Genomic DNA, 21,957 nt, shown 5'->3' on the forward strand with positions numbered 1-21,957 from the left:
CACACACACACACACACACACACACACACACACACACTTGCGCACTCGCCCCCTGTAGGCCATGCTTCTGCTGCTTCTGTGTCAGCTCCGGCAAAATGATTGGTTGTGGGTAGAGAGGCAGATGGGGTGATGGGGAAATCAGTAGAACGAATGAAAATGGCCATGGGTGGCTTGAGGGAAGACCTTCATCTTTCACAGAACACTAGAGAGCCATTGCATCTCCTTATAAATGCTCCAGCCCCTTATAAATCCTCTCTCTGGTTTTCAAACACACACACTTTAAGCTTCCATATATCCTCAAATGCACATAGATGTGCATATATAAAGCGATGGAAGGTTTGTAATATTTGAGATGTTAAAATACTTTCTCAGTTTGTTACATTGATTGTTAAGTGTGCAGAGGGAACTATAAGAAAGCCATTAGTGGGCTCATTTCCCTGAAGAGTTTTAAACATTGTGCTGCTTGTGCCGTTCCAACGTATCACTCTTGGGTCGAACCATAGTGTAATTTTGTGGCATGATTTGGGCTGCTAATGTCAAGGGTATGTGCTTGAATTCACACAGGATTGGACCATATTGTGGTTAAACCATATATTGGTGAAAAAATTAAGTTCTCTATTTGATAGATTTCCAAACTATTTTGAATTGAACCATCATTGACGATCTATTACATCAGTGGTCCCCTTGTACTCAACATATGGCCACATCAGCTTCATGATTTAAAGCACAGCCAGTAACACAACTCTCAGTCACTAATGAGTTTTATTCATTCTTAGTTTCCTACCTATAGTGCTCAGCATGCCGCTACTTCCTGAACACATAAACTCACCAACACATTCACACAATAAGATAAAGAATTATCTCATTAGCCATTTCAGACTAGTTTGGACAATTTATGGAAAACAAATTAACCGATTTAATCATGGTTAGCAGATTTTCCCAGCTAAAGACCTGGGCTTAGAGCAGTATGAATGGCTGTCTTATGCTGGTTGGTCATTTGTGGCTGAGAAACCAATATGATTTTCATCAGTGAAATTTCACCAGCAGTGAACACTCTGGCTTTGTGACATTATCAAAACAAGTAAGAAAGCCATTAGTGGGCTCATTTCCCTGAAGAGTTTTAAACATTGTGCTGCTTGTGCCGTTCCAACGTATCACTCTTGGGTCGAACCATAGTGTAATTTTGTGGCATGATTTGGGCTGCTAATGTCAAGGGTATGTGCTTGAATTCACACAGGATTGGACCATATTGTGGTTAAACCATATATTGGTGAAAAAATTAAGTTCTCTATTTGATAGATTTCCAAACTATTTTGAATTGAACCATCATTGACGATCTATTACATCAGTTGTCCCCTTGTACTCAACATATGGCCACATCAGCTTCATGATTTAAAGCACAGCCAGTAACACAACTCTCAGTCACTAATGAGTTTTATTCATTCTTTGTTTCCTACCTATAGTGCTCAGCATGCCGCTACTTCCTGAACACATAAACTCACCAACACATTCACACAATAAGATAAAGAATTATCTCATTAGCCATTTCAGACTAGTTTGGACAATTTATGGAAAACAAATTAACCGATTTCATCATGGTTAGCAGATTTTCTTAGAGCAGTATGAATGGCTGTCTTATGCTGGTTGGTCATTTGTGGCTGAGAAACCAATATGATTTTCATCAGTGAAATTTCACCAGCAGTGCACACTCTGGCTTTGTGACATTATCAAAACAAAAATTTTGTTTGAGCATCCCGACCAGCCTGACGACAGCAACACTGGCTCAACCAATGGTGTGAATTTGGGGGCGGGGCGATCTATTTGACTGACCAGTAGTAGGTAATGTTTATGAAACCTGTTTGGAAAATGAGCTACACCCACAGGCTCATACACCCTTTTGCACTCGCCCCCTGCAGGCCTTGCTTCTGCTGCTGCTGTGTCAGCTCCGGCAAAATGATTGGTTGTGGGTAGAGAGGCAGATGGGGTGATGGGGAAATCAGTAGAACGAATGAAAATGGCCATGGGTGGCTTGAGGGAAGACCTTCATCTTTCACAGAACACTAGAGAGCCATTGCATCTCCTTATAAATGCTCCAGCCCCTTATAAATCCTCTCTCTGGTTTTCAAACACACACACTTTAAGCTTCCATATATCCTCAAATGCACATAGATGTGCATATATAAAGCGATGGAAGGTTTGTAATATTTGAGATGTTAAAATACTTTCTCAGTTTGTTACATTGATTGTTAAGTGTGCAGAGGGAACTATAAGAAAGCCATTAGTGGGCTCATTTCCCTGAAGAGTTTTAAACATTGTGCTGCTTGTGCCGTTCCAACGTATCACTCTTGGGTCGAACCATAGTGTAATTTTGTGGCATGATTTGGGCTGCTAATGTCAAGGGTATGTGCTTGAATTCACACAGGATTGGACCATATTGTGGTTAAACCATATATTGGTGAAAAAATTAAGTTCTCTATTTGATAGATTTCCAAACTATTTTGAATTGAACCATCATTGACGATCTATTACATCAGTTGTCCCCTTGTACTCAACATATGGCCACATCAGCTTCATGATTTAAAGCACAGCCAGTAACACAACTCTCAGTCACTAATGAGTTTTATTCATTCTTTGTTTCCTACCTATAGTGCTCAGCATGCCGCTACTTCCTGAACACATAAACTCACCAACACATTCACACAATAAGATAAAGAATTATCTCATTAGCCATTTCAGACTAGTTTGGACAATTTATGGAAAACAAATTAACCGATTTCATCATGGTTAGCAGATTTTCTTAGAGCAGTATGAATGGCTGTCTTATGCTGGTTGGTCATTTGTGGCTGAGAAACCAATATGATTTTCATCAGTGAAATTTCACCAGCAGTGCACACTCTGGCTTTGTGACATTATCAAAACAAAAATTTTGTTTGAGCATCCCGACCAGCCTGACGACAGCAACACTGGCTCAACCAATGGTGTGAATTTGGGGGCGGGGCGATCTATTTGACTGACCAGTAGTAGGTAATGTTTATGAAACCTGTTTGGAAAACATTCCTTATTTATTTAGGGATGCACCGATAGGATTTTTTGGGGCCGATACCGATTTTAACAATCACTTATTGGCCGATTCCGATACCGATATTTGTCACTTCCTCTCTTATTTGAAATTTTGGCATCAAAATAGGTAGTATTTTGATCATGTTTTAAATCAGCAAAGTTCAAAAACACCTGCATTAAATTATACTAGCAGATTTATTGCTGCATCATCAAATAATTTCTAATGAACATGGATTGGATCCATTTAACATTCAGCAGGCCTACATAAATACAACAGAACAAAGATACATATTAAATAAACAGTGCTTTTTAGGTAGATTTAACAGTTTTCAGGTACAGAAATAAAGTTAACAAATGTAAAATAACACTTCACTGTATAAATTAAATACATATTAATCCTTATTTATTGTAACAGACTTTATTATGATTAATCTTCTAATTTGTTTTTGTATACATTTTAATATTTTTTATAAGTTTAAATCTGTATGAGATCTCCTTTTCCAAGGCGGGACTCTTATTTTGACGGGTTTTCTAGTCTACGGAGCTATATGGGTAATGAAAGCACGCAGTTCCTCGGATTTAAAGGTTTTCAGTTTATTAAGCACCCCCCGAAAAAGCATGATATATATTTGTTTACTGTTAGTTGTAAATTTGTTATTTCATTAGCATTAAAGTGCAGACAGCAGCGCTAGGATTATGCAACATACATTATACAGCTCAGTGCCTTCACGCAGTTAATTAATAAACCATCGGTTGGTTGGTTATTTGTGAGTTAAATTCATCATAGCTAATGCTGATCTTTCTTTTTTCTTTTTTCTTGTCATTTTAGCAGCTTAATAGCCACTGATGACTATTTACTTTCATTGTATTCAAAAGAGCAGCAAGAGCATTCTGATAAACATCTTCTTTTGTGTTCCACAGATAAAGGAAAGTCATACAAGTTTGGAACGGCATGAAGGTGAGTAAATGGATTATGCAACATACATTATACAGCTCAGTGCCTTCACGCAGTTAATTAATAAACCATCGGTTGGTTGGTTATTTGTGAGTTAAATTCATCATAGCTAATGCTGATCTTTCTTTTTTCTTTTTTCTTGTCATTTTAGCAGCTTAGTAGCCACTGATGACTATTTACTTTCATTGTATTCAAAAGAGCAGCAAGAGCATTCTGATAAACATCTTCTTTTGTGTTCCACAGATAAAGGAAAGTCATACAAGTTTGGAACGGCATGAAGGTGAGTAAATTATGACAGAAGCCTTTCAAAACATCATTGTAGTACCATCATAAAACACAACACACTCTCAATAGTCAAATGTCAACTTTTTCTCTACACCAGCAATTTTCAGATCCTTCAGCATCCTCTTCATTTCTTTGCAAGTCTTGCTTCAGCCTTAATCTCTGACAAACAAATTCTGTCTCTTTGGAAATACTGCAAACCATTTTAACCAACTTGAAAGGATATGTTTGTAATGGAGAGTATAAACTTGAAGCTGAACTGAATTATAACAACAGAGCAAACAGCATCCATTAGCTGTTTCTTGAACAACTCCCGGATATTGTCAGATCTGTCTGATAACTGATGAGAATGTAATGGATACATCACACGGGAATGACTAGATGTGAAGCTTCTGCTTGTGAAAGAACTCAACAGGGCAGCCCCTCATTTCATCACTCTTAATTATCACCTCTCTGCCTCTTAACACAAGCAAACTGATGTGAGAATGAGAATGAAAAGGGAAGGTGAGAGAAAACTAAGGGGAACACACCTAAGAAAGATGTAGAGTTAATTATCAGATGAAGAAGAGAGAGAGAAATAGACCAATCACTGATCCCCATATTCACTGCTTCACTTATTATTTGTGTAATATCTATCAATAACTTGTTGAAAGCATTTTCAAATTCTGTTTTCCATATGTCCATATTCCTTACTTCATTTATTGTCACCACAATGAATCTACTATAACTTATCAATAACTTGATTTTAAAAATATATATATTTTCCATTTCTCTGAATTAATATCAAGAGTAGAATATCAATCAATAACATGTTGAAAGCAATATTTTTTCCACTTTTTTATTTTCCATATCTCAATATTCATTACTTCATTTATTGTCTGCACAGTGAATTTTTAACCAATAAGACCAAACACATTAATTCATTAATTCATTCAACCTGTACCCTTATTTCTTTTTCTTGTTTTTATGGTGTGTGCAAAATAATCATGCACAACAATAAATTACTTGGAAACTGAAATTGAAAAATGGGAAATGGGGAAGACGTACTGTAACAAAAAAGATAGAGGGGCCTGACAATGTGTTTTTAGTATGGGAAATGGAGAGATCAGTAGGGAATGGAGAAGTAAGACATCAGCACATGAAAAAATTAGTCAGTAGAGTGGAAGAGCAACAGAACACAGCATGGGACTGAATCTCTCTCCTTCCATCTATTTCTCTCTCTCTTCCTCTTTAAAGCTTAAAACAGCGGCAGTAGGAACACACTAAAATAAGCTTTAAGGACACATTCTCCATTCAAGCAGCTATTAGTGCCATTAGAGTGCTTCCTCTAGCACAGTGATGGCGGAAAGTTAAAAACAACAACAGCACAAGCCTTCTTGTCAATCTTTTCTCTATTGATTTTTAAAACTGAGATTATCTCTGAGATTGATTGTGTCTATTGAACTCATTAGGAAAATCACTAGATTAAATTTGTTAGCTACAAGCAAATTGCAGTGCAATTTTGGACTCAGTAATTGTGACTGGAGAGTGTTGCATTTTATTTCATTTTCTAGTTATGTGTCAATTAAGTATTTTTAATGAGCCAATTATAAACAAGTCAGGTTAAATCAAGTTTACTGTCATTCATTCTCAGTACAAGCTAAGTGTAAGAAAATAATAAACTGCAGTTCATGGCGCTACATATAAGAAGACAGTGTCATTAGAAGCCTGCCCTTGACGTCAAGCTCAACAATATATATCCTTCTAACAGGTAATTAACCAAAGCAACCCTCCCACATTCAACCGCGGGAAGCTCTAGACCACAGTGATTTGATAGCTCTATAGGGGAATATGTCAGAGAAAAGCGACAAATAGCAAGCAAATAGTTAAACAGCAGGATGAATATTCATCAGCAGCTGCTGTAAGGCAGTACAAATCACTTGTTACTGCAGCGCTGAACTTCCCTCTCATTAGGACTGGGGTTGGGACTGGAGTCACACCCCTCACGTAGAGCTGAGAATCCAAGCAAAGGCCTCCAGACCAGTCTTGGATCACTGATCTTTGAATGGAGCAATGGTTTGTGTGGAGCCTATGTCCCAAAGCAGTTGTCATACAGTAAATTGTTACAGGCTGGAGCAAAGGGAACAGAAGACCATCTGCCAGATGGCAGCAGTTTATGATGACATTTATTTTGTATTAGACCATTTTAAGAGATTGTAGAGGAATAATTCACACCCAAAATTGCTATTCTGTTCATTCAAATAAGTTACTCTTCTTTATGTTGTTCCAAACCACCAATGATTCGAATCACAAGTTAAGGGGTTGTGCAGAATTTCAGTTCGTGAGAATGAATTAAATTCATAAGTTTGAATTTGAACTGAATTGATTACAGGAATTTGAATAGGAATAAGAGGAATTGGAATTTACTTAATAATTATTCAAAGAAAATCAACACAAGTAATGCATTTCAAAGAAATCTGTTTAAATGTTATCGTAATAAAATATTTATTGTATTTGGTTGCTTTCATATTTTAATTTATATTAAAATGCATTCAGATTCATCGTATGGACCCTCTTTTTGTGGGGCAGCTTTTTATTTTTGGAACAGCATTGTATGGAAAAGAGCAGATCAAACATTTTACAAAATATATTTTTTGTGGTTCACAAAAGAAAATCACAATGACATAAAGGTGAAATATATAATTAAAAAATGAGGTATTTTATATATAATAATCATTATAATAATAATAAAAGTAATATATTTAAATGTATAAGCACAAAACTCCTGTTTCATATGTTATTCCTTAGATTTGCCATGCAGTTGACCTCTAATTTAGTGCATAATATACTGATTGATTGAATGAATAAATGACTGATGCATATTATTACTAAAGTTTATTTATGATTAAACTTGTGATCCCTTGGTCCAATGGACCAAGAACAGTAGCAGTTCTGTACAGAATTCATGTGTATAATGCTTCACTTGCTATCATGTCAATCATAACATCCCATCATCTGCTGTACAAAGCATTAGAAAGCTGTCTCCATGACAACTACACCATGGTGCATGTGAACAGGAAGACGGTTGATATGTGAGCAGAGTGTTAAAACAGACGAAGGACAGACAAAGATGCCCCCCCCCCCACACACACACACGCACACACTGTCCATGATGTTTATCTGTGAGGGATGAGGTTAAACCATCATTTGTAAACAGCAGACCGTGATGTGTTGCCTGTCAACTGAATATCTTCTCAACCTCGCATCCTTTCTGTCCTCTCTCAGCTCTTTAATTTAACATTGTCTACATAAATCTCGTCTTTTTTAAAGTGTCATCTGTCTTTGAACACGAACAGGACACTTTTGTTTCCTTAAGCGCTCTTTCAGTGGCTAAGTTAGCCATTGTGTCATTGATTTAGTGCTGTTATTGATACTTCAAAACTCCTTTAGTCTTTGTCCATTACAGAATTCATAGAGTCAGATAATCTGTCATTAGTTAACATACCTCTAGATGGTTGTCTTTGACTTGTCTGCATAGTCAATGTGCCCACTACTGCTCCCATGTTGTCACCGCAAAGACACGCACGTTCAAACTATTAAACGTTGAGTCCGCCAGTCTGTCTTTGTTGAATCCCCTGCTCTTGTTTCCCTTTCCACTCTCCTCTCACTTGTCAGTGAATGAAGACAAGCTGGAATTTTCTTGCTAAAAGCATATGGTTCCTTCCTTGATGCCCCTCCCACAAATTTCACTCTCTCTCTCCCTTCATTTCTCTTTCTTTGCTCTCGCTCTTGCTGTTTCTGCCTGGTCCCGTTTGTTATTCTGTGTCAGGAACTGTTGCTGTGCAGGCGGATCAGCCTGATGGGAAGCAGTAGGAAGAGTGTGAGGATGAAATGCTCCTCTCTGTGGCACGCACACACACACACACACACACACACACACACACACACACACACACACACACACACACAGCCAGCAAGCAGATCTGTTCCTTATGGAATTGCAAATTTTCACACAGGCTGAATGTGGCAAGATGGATGATGACTTTCGTTCACACTCTACTGCTCTTATATGGTCAAGCATTTGTTGTTCTATCATGGTGGGATGTTCCATTGACTTCTGCTGTTCTTATATGGTGCGAATGATGTTTTCTATACTCTAACCTACATCTAAACGTCACAGAATCCATTTGAAAGGGATACTTCAGTCAAGAATGACAATTTTGTCAATTACTCACCCTCATTTTGTTTCAAATCTGATTAATTAAAAAAAGAAAAAAAAGAAAACAAATAGAAAAATGTGTTTTTGTTCATGTTTATGTATGGAAAAAGACCCTAACCCTAACTATAGAAAGAAAGCAAGAGAAAAAGAAAGAAAGAGAAAAAGCTGTCCCAAAAATAATTACTGTCCCTTTATTCTTATTCTTTATTATTTTCCTCATAGGTACACTGTAAAACAGCTGGTTCCATTTTCAGTAAAATGGCAGCTGTGGTTGCCAGGAATTTACTATAAAATATAGTAACAATGTTTCATTACAGGATTTCGTATTGGTGCAGGTATATTTTATAACTTTTAACCGTATATTATGTGATATAACATTAATAATGCAAGCTATAAAAATCTATGTTTTACTTTAAACAAATAATAATTAAGTAAATAACAGAAAATGTAACACAAAATATCCTAACATATTTTACAGATAACAAAAATAATAAATTGCCGAAAAAATATTTATATAAAATGTAATAATATGTGATGTTTCATGTGGGGACTTCTGAGAATGTTTTAACTGTTTTTCACCATGAATTATACAGTAATTTATACTTTTTACTTGTCAACCCCACACATTTCACAGTTTTGTACAGTACAATTATGTATAATTTATGTAAACATTTACCCTGTTAACAGGTTTTTACTGTAGCATTTTTAGCCTTTCTCTGTAAAAAAATTACAAACATTTTACAGTGTACCACTTGCTGGTCACCCAGTGTTGGGGATTTTACTGCATTTGTGGAGACATTTAGTTCCCATATTGTAGGCAAAACCTTATCCACATACATCAAATGAGCTGTGGTACGACTATGAGTATGTGGTTTCATCATCCACTGTTCATTTCCAGTTATGAGCCTTTGTGCGTGCATGTGTGTGTGTGCGTTTGCAATTTAGTGTCTCAGATAAGAATGTTTCACGGATCAAGTACTCAAATTTTCAGTGTGTATGATGCACAAATGTGCATTTTTGATGTACTGTACATATGATAAAAATGACCCAACGATGCCGTAAAACGACCCAAATACGCTTGTTTGTTTCGGTATTGTCTCTCATTAGTGGGGAACCAACCCCACAAACTTTTCAGATTAAAGAGATGGAAACAGAGATAAAGAAAAACAGAAAGAGGAAGCAGAAAGACAAACGACAGAGGCAAATAAATTGCAGTTGGGGGATGTCGGAGTTTCAAAACAGCAGGTCTGTAACCTTATTAATAATCCAAAAAAGATGAGACTTCAGACAGACGAGCTTTGGGCTGGGAGTGAGGAGAGAAGTTGAAGGTAATGAGTAATTACATAATATCAACCTGCACCGCTCCGTATTACGCAAATCCAGCAGGAATGATCTGAAAATCAGGCCAAGATATCCACATTCTATCACATAGGCATCTGCATTCCTTCACTACAACCCGGTCTGCAACAACACAACACCCTTCTTTTGTCGATGGAAGACGTTTGTAATGGTTTTCTCACTTTGGCACTCACCCTTGGAAGAGAAACAATGATATCCAGCAAACGACTGACATGTGTGAAATCCAGGCAGGCAGGTGTAAGCCTCTTTTCTCACTCTGAAGTGTCAGACTTTCCTTTGCAGACACCTCATTGAATCTGCTAATGCACTTGGGAGATGGTTACAGATGATCGGCTTACACTTGGAAACATATTCAATGGTGCGAATAACAGCCTGAAACCTTGTATCACTGAGAACCTGTAATCATAGTAATATTGTTAATAGGGTTTTTCAACAGAAGTATAGTAAGAAATGGCATAACAGAATTTTACCAGCAGTGCGGTTTAAAAAAAAAACAGCAATATGTTTGGATTATGCATGTTTGAAGTAATTAAGAATTCATCTCTCCTATTCTTGCGTGTGCCGAAAGCCATTGTTTCTGCACAGCGTTTCCTAACATCATAATTTGTGGTGTTGTCATTTTATTTTTTAAGCTACTGATCTTTAGATTACATCAAAATTATCAAAAACCTTCTACACTAAGTTCAAGTGTGAGATGGAAACATTAACATATATTAATATTATTATACTGTAATTTGTTATAATAATACCAAATAGTGTTTTTCATTGTAGCTTAAAATGAAAATAATGCAACCAATATAAGCCATGCATATGAACTCATTTAAGCATGTTGAATTAAATATTACTTGGGTTTTTGCTTATATTAATTGTTATATTCCTCAAGTATTGATCACAAAAGAGTACTGTTTATTTATTTCCTTCCTCCTTAAGGTGTCGATTCTGGTGTTCCCAAGATGCACCAGGGCATGAATAATTAATAAGACACCAGGTTTTCACTTTTTTTGTGACATATGGAATTCATTTTCTAGTTGAAATTATAAATTTTTTTGGTAAAAAAGAGAAAGAAAGTGAGATTACCTGTTAATTGTTGCAGCTATCATGTCTTGTGTGTCAAGTATTGGGCTCTTTGTGTTTTTTCAACTAAAATTAGACATAAGTCTTCCACATCATAGGTTTGAAAGGGGTCATATGCGATTTTTAAGCTTTCCTTTGTCTTTGGAGTGTTACAAGCTGTTCGTGCATATATAAGATTTGTAAAGTTGCAAAGACTAAAGTCTCAAACCCAAAGAGATAAAACCGCCCTTCCTAAAACGCCTCATTTAAACACTCCCCCACATATCTACGCCACTGTGTTGGAAGATTTGCATAACACCACCCAAATGTTTACGCAAAGGAAGAAGCCGTAACTTTTATTCTCACTGTAGTATTGTTGCCGCCACCGTCATGTCATGGAGACTCTGTGTGTTTCCAAATTATGTGATTGATATTTCCATCACACTAAGTAAGTTAAACCTGCGAGTTGCGTCTTCAACGCATATAAAAACACAAACATAGCATTGAAACACGGTACAGCTGCAATGCTTTATATAGGCCATTCCTACAAACTACAAAAACTAGAGGAACACTATTTAAAGTTGAAACTGAAATCTCCCCAACACATGAACCTGAAGCAATGCCCTTCAGAAATCCAGCAGTTCTAGTCCGTCAGGGGTGAGTGCCAAAGCCCACATACAGTTTGCATCTCTAGTTAAAAACTCACAGGCAGCTCCTGTAACTCCTGGGGATTTTAGTGAAGACTTCAAACAAGCTTTCTGCCTTCCTGCCCAGAACTCGTAATCCTCTTGGCTCCATAATCATTCGCCAGGTCTCCGGTGTGTGTATATGTAATGTGGCTCTCTCTATTGCTCTTATGAGTGTGTAAAAACACATGCTCCCACATGTGAGTGCAGTGGTGTTGATGGTGTGTTGATTTGTTGCAGTATTGTTTTAGCATATTCTGTTGTGCATTAAAGCTGTGGAGAATCAGAAATGGTAAATTTGCATGGAGTGTAGGTTAATTAACCTTCAAGGCATAAATAATCACTAACAAACCTCTTTCTCTTTTTCCTCTTTTTATACATTTTCTTATCACATACTTGCAGCCTGATCGCTCCTCTTTTCAAACCCTTCAAATCACCGCCTCCATGCTTTTAGCTCTGAGCATTACAGGAGGTAATAATTTTGGAATAAATGGCCATGTAATACTTTCATAATCCATAATGCCTTGTATGGATCCCATGCCAGCATATGCCAACACATTCACTTCATCCTTCGCACATGCACACGCTGCACATTCACTTTATCAAAACTATATTAGGCTAATTAAAATTGCTATTTGCTTGCCCTTTGAGATATAAATTCTGGCATTTGTGGACGAGAATAAAAAATATTCTCTCTATTAACTATTTTTCCTTTATAACACAACCCAAGAGGAGTTTTTCTAATTTAGCTAATTTCAAGTGGCATTCTGTTGCGATTTTGTTGTCCAAAGATTATCTAGGTTAGAAACACACACGCAGACATTCAAGTTGCACATTAAGTAGAACAATAAATGTTAAATGTTATGATAAATGTATTAAAAAAGTTAGATATTCTAATTCGCTCAATCTTCTCATCTACTCGTCTACCACTCACAAATAACTTATGAAAGTATTTCTAGCCGGTTAATGTGTAAATTGGATCCTACCTGTCCTGAAGGTGACCTGTTTGGTGTGCATAGAGAAGGTCCCAAACACTACACCCATCTTCAACAGAGTTCTTCACTTTTTCACTTTCCTCACTTTAGATCTTGGCTTGCACTAGTCCCTGTTTTTGTCCTTATCTTCTGATCTTTCAACCTTCTTTTACTCTCAGGGTTGTTAGTTACTTAGCTCTCACTCTCTCTGACTTTCCTCTGCTTTCTGTCTGTCTATTATGTGGACTCTGAAGGCTGCTCATCATTTCTTGAGCTTTTATTGGGGGCTGAGAGAGACATGGAAAGAGAGAGAGGGAGAGAGAGATAGAGATGGTGAGTGGTTCATTTAGGAATATTAGTGGAGAATGAGGGAGTGATAAAACTGAGTAGTTAATAGGTCTATCCAGCAGTGTAAGAACAGACTCGTGGTGGGTGCTTAGAAAAATAAACAATATCAGACTTTTTCCAGCAGGTTTGAAAAAATTATCCTTTTCAGTCAGAGATTTTAAAAGTGAAGTGTGTATTTTCTGTGGCACTACCATTATCAAAGAGAGTTGTGAAAATAAGGAATGTTTTCCAAACAGGTTTCCTAAGCATTGTCTTCTTTTGGTAGGTCAAACAAACCGCCCCGCCCCCAAATTCAGACCATTGGTTGAGCCAATTTTTTGGTGTTACTTTATTTGATTATGCATATATAATAACTTATAAGTAGGCTGTAGCACTTTTGTTGTATAGTACTTTAGGTTGATGCATTGGTTGAATATATACACTACCATTATTTTTTTTTCTTATGTATTTGAAAGAAGTTTAATGCTCACCAAGGCTATATATTTCATTGAAATACAGAAAACCAGTAAATATTGCGAAATATTGTGAAACATTATAACTATAATATTTGTTAAAATAATTGTTTTGTATTTGGAGATGGATGGAGAAACAAAGAGGGAAAGTGAGAGTGAATGGCGGATGTGTCATGAAAATGGAGGAAAGATGGGTAAAGGAGGAGAGAGATGGAGGGGAAGAGTGCGAGAGATGGATAGGGATGCTGGGGATAAAAATAAACTGCAGGAGGAAGTAGATTACGTAAAACAGGACGAGTGATTTAAAAATTAAAGTTGGAGACATGCACTGTCAGCTTCGATCTGCTGTTAAAAGGAGAGAGAGAGAGCGAGGGAAAGACAGAGAGGCAGAAGGAAAGAGATAATGTAAGAGACCCTAAGTTAGAGCATCGTAGTAGATGTTTATGTTCACTGCAGGGAAGAGAAAGAACTGCTGCCAACCAGACACAGTTTGTGTCTTCACTCCAGTGAGTTTAACATCTGGCCTCTTCAGCAGTACATCTGGACAGGCAGCATTTTAACAGCTGTTTCTTAGTCTTTAGTCTCAGTGGATACTCTGCGAGAGTCTCATATGAACCTATTCTTACTTTAGTGAAGAATGTGTGTTATTTTTATCAAATTTGGTGAAAATGTCCCTGAAAGGAAGCCAAATTGTCCTTTTGAAGATGTCCTCTTGGAAAAGTGGTTATAAATTATGAAAAGTCAAATTATATAGTAACATTTTAAAAATATTTTTGAAAGAAGTCTCTTATGCTGCATTTATTTGATCAGAAATACAGTAATACTGAGATATTATTATGAAATAAAATTATTATTTTCTATTTTAATATATTTTAAAAAGTAATTTATTCATGTGTTGGAAAAGCTGAATTTTCAGTGTCAAATTACAAGTGTCAGAAATCATTCCAGTATGCAGATTTGGTGCTCAGCAAACATTTCTCATTATTATCAATGTGGAAAATAGTTGTGCTGTTTCATATTTTGTTGAAACCACGATCCTTTGATGAATAGAAAGTTTAAAAGAACAAAATTTATTTTCCTATTTACTTTTCCTATTTTGTTACTTTTTAAATGTTTTTATTGTCACTTTTGATCAGTTTAATGCATCCTTGCGGAATTATCTAATAATATAATTATATATATATAGTGTTGTGAAAAGGTTTTTGCCCCTTTCCTGGTTTTTAAATTTTTTGCATATTTGTCACACTTAAAAGATTCAGATCATCAAACAAATTTTAATATTACACAAAAATAATGCAAGTAAATACAAAATGCAGTTTTTAAATGATGATTTCATTTATTAAGGGAAAAAAGCTGTCCAAACCTACCTGGCCCTACGTGAAAAAGTAATTGCCCCCTCCTGTTAAATCATGAAAGACCTGTGATTAACCACATTATTTTAGAAAGCTGATTTAAATTTCACTAGCCACACGCAGGCCTGATTACTGCCAGACCTGAATCAAGTAATCACTTAAATAAAACCTGTCTAACAAAGTGAAGCATGCTGAAAGAGCAACACATCATGCCGTGACCTAAAGAAATTCAAGAACAGATGAGAAACAAAATAGTTGACATGTATCGGAAAGGGTTATAAAGCTATTTCTAAAGCTTTAGGACTCCAGCGAACCACGGTCAGAGCCAATATCCACAAATTGAGAGCCATTGCTCACCAAAAAGAACACAAAGGCTACTCTCACATTTGTCAAAAAATATCTTGATTATCCCCAAGACTTTTGGGCAAATATTCTGTGGACTGATGAGACAAAAGTTTTTCAACTTTTTGGAAGACGTGTGTCCTGTTACATCTGGCGTAAAACCAACACAGCATTTCATAAAAAAGAACATCATACCAACAGTCAAACATGGTGGTGGTAGTGTGATGGTCTGGGTCTGCTTTGCATCTTCAGGACCTGGATGACTTGCCATAATTGATGGAACCATGAATTCTGCACTCTATCAGAAAATCATGAAGGAGAAAGTCCGGCCATCAGTTTGTGACCACAAGGTCAAGCACACTTGGGTTATGCAGCTGGACAATGATCCCAAACACACTAACAAGTCCACCTCTGAATGGCTCAAGAAAAACAAAATTAAGGGTTTGGAGTGGCCAAGTCAAAGTCCGGACTTAAATCAGGTTGAGATGCAGTGGCATGACCTTAAACAGTCCATTCGTGCTGGAAAACCCTCCAATGTGGCTGAATTAAAACAATTATGCAAAGAAGAGTGGGCCAAAATTCCTCCACAGCGATATGAAAGACTCATTGCTAGGTATCGCAAACGCTTTATTGCAGTTGTTGCTTCAAAAAGTGGCACAACCAGTTATTAGATTTAGATTTATTAGATTTTATAGGCAATTACTTTTTCACGTAGTGTCAGGCAGGTTTGGATAGCTTTTTTGCCTTAATAAATGAAATCATTATTTCAAAACTGCATTTTGTATTTACTCTGGTTATCTTTGTGTAATATTAAAATTAGTTTGATGATCTGAATCATTCAAGTGTGACAAATATGCAAAAAACAAAACAAAAAAAAACAGATGGGGGCAAAACCTGAAAGTTTAAATTTAAACCAACCAGCCAGAAGCAAGTTCTTAATGTTTTGCCCAAGAGAGAAGGAGGAAGAAAGGGAAAAAGGAGGCGTGTGGTCATAGCTAAAGGTTTCTATTTGTGTGTGTGTGTGCATGTGTTTGTGTGCAAAAAACAAGGACAGAAAGGACGGCAAAAGAACAGAGAGAAAGGTCGTACATCAGGAAGAAACCTGACTGCCATCTCTAGAGAGAGTTTAGTCCAGGTGTTTCTGAAACAAGTGCGTCCAAGTGTGTGCCAATGTGCGTGTGTTACCCTTGCAGAGTGCTGTATGCCTCTGCGTCTGTGGGTGTGTGACTGTGCAGCTGCCTCTCCCTCCTCGAACTCACACAGACTCAAACACACCTCTGGGACGCTGCAGTCAGGTGGACTCTGCTCTCATACACATGCAGTACTGTTCCATTCTCATATCTTCTGGTTCCAGCTTATCTTTCCATTAAAAAGTCAATTAAAGGGCCTCTGTTAAAATCAGCCAAGGTAACCATGGTTGCACATGCATGAAAACCTCAGTTTGCTTGTGCAAAGCCTGTAGTCAGAAAGATGGTCACCAGGTTTTGTTCAGTTAAGATGAAACATGCTGCAATGAACATTAAATGGATGTTGTTTGAGCAAACTACATTATGGAAAGAGATCAGCTACATAAACTCTCTGACTTAATGCAGTTCTTCATTGCGAGACAGAATTTGCATAAAAAGTAATTTTTGATAAATATCCTCCTGTGATCTAACAAATAATATTTTTTTTACAAGTAAGAACTGCAAATAGACAAGATTATTTTCATTCTTGGTTGGAATATTGGGGGTATAGCTAATGTGCTTATATAATAATATTAACATAATTTAATACAATTATATTAAGATAAAAAAGGAAAATAATATAAAAATTATTATCATCATTTGCTTAAATAGAGACATTTCTAACTAAGCCATTTATAGGTTAATTTCCCTTAAAGTTTAAAATAATGTGACTGTTTGTCTTTACAATGTTTGATGGCACTAGTGGTGCAAAAATTATTCACTGCAAATGTCAATATCTTTTGATGCTGGTATGATAATACTTCATATAAAATATATTTGTATTAAATCTTTTGTATTATCATACGTATCTACACTTCGAATAAGCCATCCCAGAATACAAATAATTATTTCATAATTTACTAAATTTTATTATATATATATATATATATATATATATATATATATATACAAAAACTGGTGCAGACTGCAGTGTATTTTCTGATTTGTTTCCAATTCTACTAATGGACTTGAGTGCAAATCTCACTCTTGTGCACATATGAATACACATGCAAGCACACACGACCTGAGTTCATTCTCCCACACACATACAAACACATGCTAATTCGGGCATATTTTTTTAAAGGTCATGAAAAGGCCATAAGGATGTCAGAATATGTTGCAGTCTTTTTTTTTCTCTCTCAGCTTCTTTCTCTCTTTTCTAATTACTTTTGCCTTCTTTAGATAAAAGGAAATATGTTAGAGGTTGGGTCCTGCTGGTATTGCCTGTGTTATTGCCGCAAGTTATTATGAACCTCAGACACACACACACACACACACTCGTATTATCAACAGCTCAGCAGGAACAGGAGGCCGAGGTGGAGGAGGAGGACGTGAACAGGCCTGAATAAATTTGGGATGTTGTGAATGTTTCACATTTAATTTTACATTTACATAAGATGATGCTGAGAGAAACATTTGGCACCTCCACAGCTACTGGAGCCAAACCGAAACAGAATCACTGACAAAGTGCTGGAGTCTGAAAAGAGACTGAAATTCAGCAAGTGACAGATAAGGAAGTAAAAGAGAAGGATAAAATGTGCAAAGGAGGTAAAGTGTGTAGGAGAGTTAAATTGCATTGGCATTATAGCTGTTGGAGAGATGGTAGCAAACTAGTGTCAACTAAAGTGTTTGACTGAAACCAGATGGAGAAAGAAAAACTTTTCTGGAAACAAGTAAATAAAAAATATGTCACATTAGATCACTGTATAATAAAGCACACTTACTAAAATTAGTTCCCATTACAATTTATTTGTCCAATTTGTGAAAAAACTGTCAATTAAATGTCTAAACCTCTCTAACATTTTTAGTTTCACTACTACAAATGAAAAATGATTCATTCTGAAGTGTAAGTTTGTATATTTCTAGATGTGTGTAGCACCTTCAACTCTGCATATCAGAGGAGATGATTATCATTCAATAACATGTATTTTGCTTGGTTTCTCACACAAAATTATTTTATCTTTTCAGAAGACTTTAGATATAGCATGTGAATTCTATTATGATACATTTATGGTGTTTTGTTTTCATTTTGGAGCTTGACAAATCCAGTCCCTTTCATTTTCATTATAATGAAAAGAGCTGTGCTTCTTCAAATTTCACAGAACAATGAATGTCATACAGGTTTAGAAACAACACGAGGGAGTCGATAATGTCAGAATGTTCTTATTTTGGGTGAACTATCCCTTTATTGTAATGAGACACTGAATAACTGATTCACTCTCTGAAATCCTAGCCTCCTTACCAGGTTTCTTTTCTCAACACTCTTCAGCGCTGAAAGTGAACACACGATGGTGATTGGCTAATTTTATTTTACCAACGGAGGCACGAGAGCTCATCTCTCCCCTGGCCTCCCCCTACCCTTCTCTATCACCAAGCAGTTGTAATTACATCAGCAGATTCGGCACATTCGCAATAGAAAAGCGGCTTCTTTCACGTTATGGTATTACAACTGTGAGATTACAAACAAAAAATACACATCCTGAGACATGAACTGAAATTAATTGTGAATTTTATTAACATTAAATCGTCCTTCTCCCATTTTCACCTCAAAATTATGGGGAAGCTGTGCCTCCCCTGCCTCCCCCAACGAGCCGCCACTGCTGAAATCTCTCTCTTTTTGTGAGTGTGTGTGTGTGTACATCTCGGTCTGCACTGTTCTGAAGTGTTCTGTTTAGAGTCCTAAGGCAATTGGACTGTGAAGATTGCATCAGCCCTCAGACGTGATATAATTCATAAAAATCTATTAAACGAGCATGAAATAGGAGAGGTTGAGCTGTAGATGCAGTGAATTTTGTCTCTGGCTGCATTCACACGGCAGCACAATAACCACATAGCATAACTGAACTCAAACCTGTGGCCTAATGTGTGAACGGAATCATTCTGAACAACTGTCTGTCACGTTTTAGTGTAAGAGACGCTCTGACGCTCCAGGTTTTAATGTTTGGTTTCAGTAACTTACAGAGCTGTGTCATCTGAAGGCTTAGATTCACATGTTTTCAACTGTTAATTATAATTTGGAACTTTTGTTGTGTCAGATGTGGTAAGACTGCCATTTTGGACATACAGTGGTGGCCAATATTATTAGAACACTACTATTTTAAAATTAAATTAAATATTACATTTATGCATTTAGCAGACGCTTTTATCCAAAGCGACTTACAGTGCATTCAGGTTATAAATTTTGGTAACACTTTATTTCGATAGTCCACTTTAGACATTCTATTAACAGTAAGTAACTTTGCAACTACATGTCAACTAGCAGTTAGTAGAGTATTAGTAGACTGTCTGCTTAATATCTTCTAACACTTTCTTTGTCAACTTATTCTACTAACCCTAAACCTACCCTAACGGTCTACTCTGAGAGTTAGTAGACATGTATATGCAAATTAATGAGAAATAGTTGACATGTAGTTACAAAGTTACTTAAAGTTATTAGAATGTCTAAAGTGGACTATCGAAATAAAGTGTAACCTACATTTTTTATCAGTATGTGTATTCCCTGGGAATTGAACCCACGACTTTTGCGCTGCTAACGCAATGTTCTACCACTGAGCCACAGGAACATTTTCACCAGTTTAATATGGTTTTAAGTCAGTTATCTTTTGCTGTAGTGTGTCAGTAGGCAATATCAGTTTACATTTGGTTAGCTGGTGAAAATACTACTATTTTAATAATTTTGGCCACCACTGTAGTCATTTTTCATATTTACTTCAATTACTGTTGCTATGGTTGCTATGGTTACAGGTGATCGAATACGGGCTTGACTTCAGTTGCATATCTGAATATGTGAATCTAATCCCAGACACTGTTAGTGTAAACATACCCTATAATCAGAAGTCCAAAGAGACCCCAAAATTGTCATTATTCATTCACCCTCATGTTGTTCCAAACATGTACGACTTTTTGGCCATGTACACACTCAACAGAGCCACCATGTTTTGTTTATTTTTGGAAGACTACTTTGCAGAGCACTTGAAGGGTTGCCATGTCCACTTATTATAAGCGATGCTTGTTAAGCATCTCTGGGCTTTGTGTTAGGACTTGGTGATCCAGTTTATGGAGTTAATAAAGTGGAAAGGGGCAGGTCACTGTATTTTCATATGTTGCTTATTTCCAAGATAATACATACAGTAAAGTAAAACAAAAATATTTGAGCCAGAGCTTTAGTGCTCTGTGGCCTGCTATAGTGGTCTAGAGAGACTGGTTTAAATTCTATACTGTGGCTCTAAATCCTCAATATCCTCTTTAAATTAACTTCCTACTCCCCTGTGTATAGGAAGAGTATCTATCTGTGAGGACGATATAATGAACAGTGGAGAGATAGCGGGGTTCATCATGCAGTGCGCGGTGAGGTTCCGGCTCCCTGCACTCAGTGACAGCAGATAAACAGCCACTGCTTGGTTCCAGCATCTCCACGGGCCCCGTTGGCATGGAGACGAACCATGCAGTGCTTTTTCTGCTGACACAGTGCTATGGTACTCGAAAAACAGAGAAGATAAGAGGGATGAAAGAGAGAAATGAAGATCATTGCCAAACAAAGAACCCAGACTGCTCTTCAAAGAAAAAAAATTGACAAAAAGAGGATTTTTCCATAGGAGTTGAAAGGAGGTGTAAATGTGTGCTGAAAAAAGATTCCAGAGTGAGGTGTTGGAACTCCATCCTAATATTGGCGTATCTTACTGTTTGGCGCTATGTTATACAGCTTGAAATATCAAAAGAGAAACAACAGACAAATAAGCAAACACTATCAATGTGAGTACAGGTAAATTTGGACACTATCCAAAATGTTGGACTGTTTTAAAAATGTACAGAGAAATTTACAGTTTTTAGAAATAATACCATTTTAAATAGCTAAATTTCTCCTCTACACTATACAAAGGAAAAATGAAGGAATATTAAAAACAAAGACTTTGCATTGAATATATTAAAAATGAAATATTTTAATGAAATGTCTTATTAAAACAACAAAAACATTATTAAAACAAATACTTTATTTTAAATATAATATAGAATAGAATAGAAAAACATGTATTAAATATAAGGATATTAAAATGTTTTCTATAGTTAATGTAATGTAAAAAAAAACACTTATGAATATAATATTTGTATAAGATACCTTATAATAAATATATATAATAAAATAATATTAACATAAAAACTTTATATTAAATACATACTATAACAAAAATATTAAATATTAAATAAAAATTCTAAATACTAATAAATATAAGCATTATATTGAACATATTATTACAGTATTTTTTATAATATATATATATATATATATATATATATATATATTGAAAATGATTTTAAAATAAAATCTTTATATTAAATATCATACTAAAAATAAAAACTGTATTAAGAAATATTGAAAACATACTTTATCATAAATAGAATATTAAAAACTTATACTGAATATATCATCAACACAATTTTTATAGTAAATAGGAAAAACTAAAATGTTATTAAATATAATATTAATAACAAATACTTTGTGAAAATATATCACTTAATATTGAATATAACACTTCAGTAAAATATATTAAATTAAATATATTGAAAAAATTATACATTTATGATATGTAATATTTAAAAATGTTTGAAATATGTTGAATACAACATTAAAACTATTTTTGAAAAAAGAAAAAAAAAACTTCATAATTTGTC

General features: G+C 35.8%; 1 protein-coding gene across 3 annotated transcripts in view; it reads right to left on the bottom strand.

Annotated features, from left to right (window-relative positions):
- The window catches only part of LOC107552061 (Kv channel-interacting protein 1-like), a 31,471-nt gene that overhangs the window by 8,657 nt on the left and 857 nt on the right, over positions 1-21,957 (bottom strand). The window contains exon 1 of one of the 3 annotated variants that reach the window (XM_016233866.1): positions 12,580-12,740. The exons of 1 other annotated variant lie outside the window; for it this stretch is intronic. In XM_016233866.1, coding sequence (XP_016089352.1) covers positions 12,580-12,637 — 58 coding nt within the window. In that variant the 5' untranslated portion in view covers positions 12,638-12,740. Of the gene's footprint in view, positions 1-7,781; positions 7,967-12,579; positions 12,741-21,957 lie in introns of those variants that run through there. One more of the 3 variants, XM_016233865.1, reaches the window with a different exon arrangement.

Source organism: Sinocyclocheilus grahami, unplaced genomic scaffold (assembly GCF_001515645.1).
Source record: "Sinocyclocheilus grahami isolate Dianchi unplaced genomic scaffold, SAMN03320097.WGS_v1.1 scaffold440.1, whole genome shotgun sequence".
In the NCBI taxonomy this organism is placed as follows: Eukaryota; Metazoa; Chordata; class Actinopteri; order Cypriniformes; family Cyprinidae; genus Sinocyclocheilus; species Sinocyclocheilus grahami.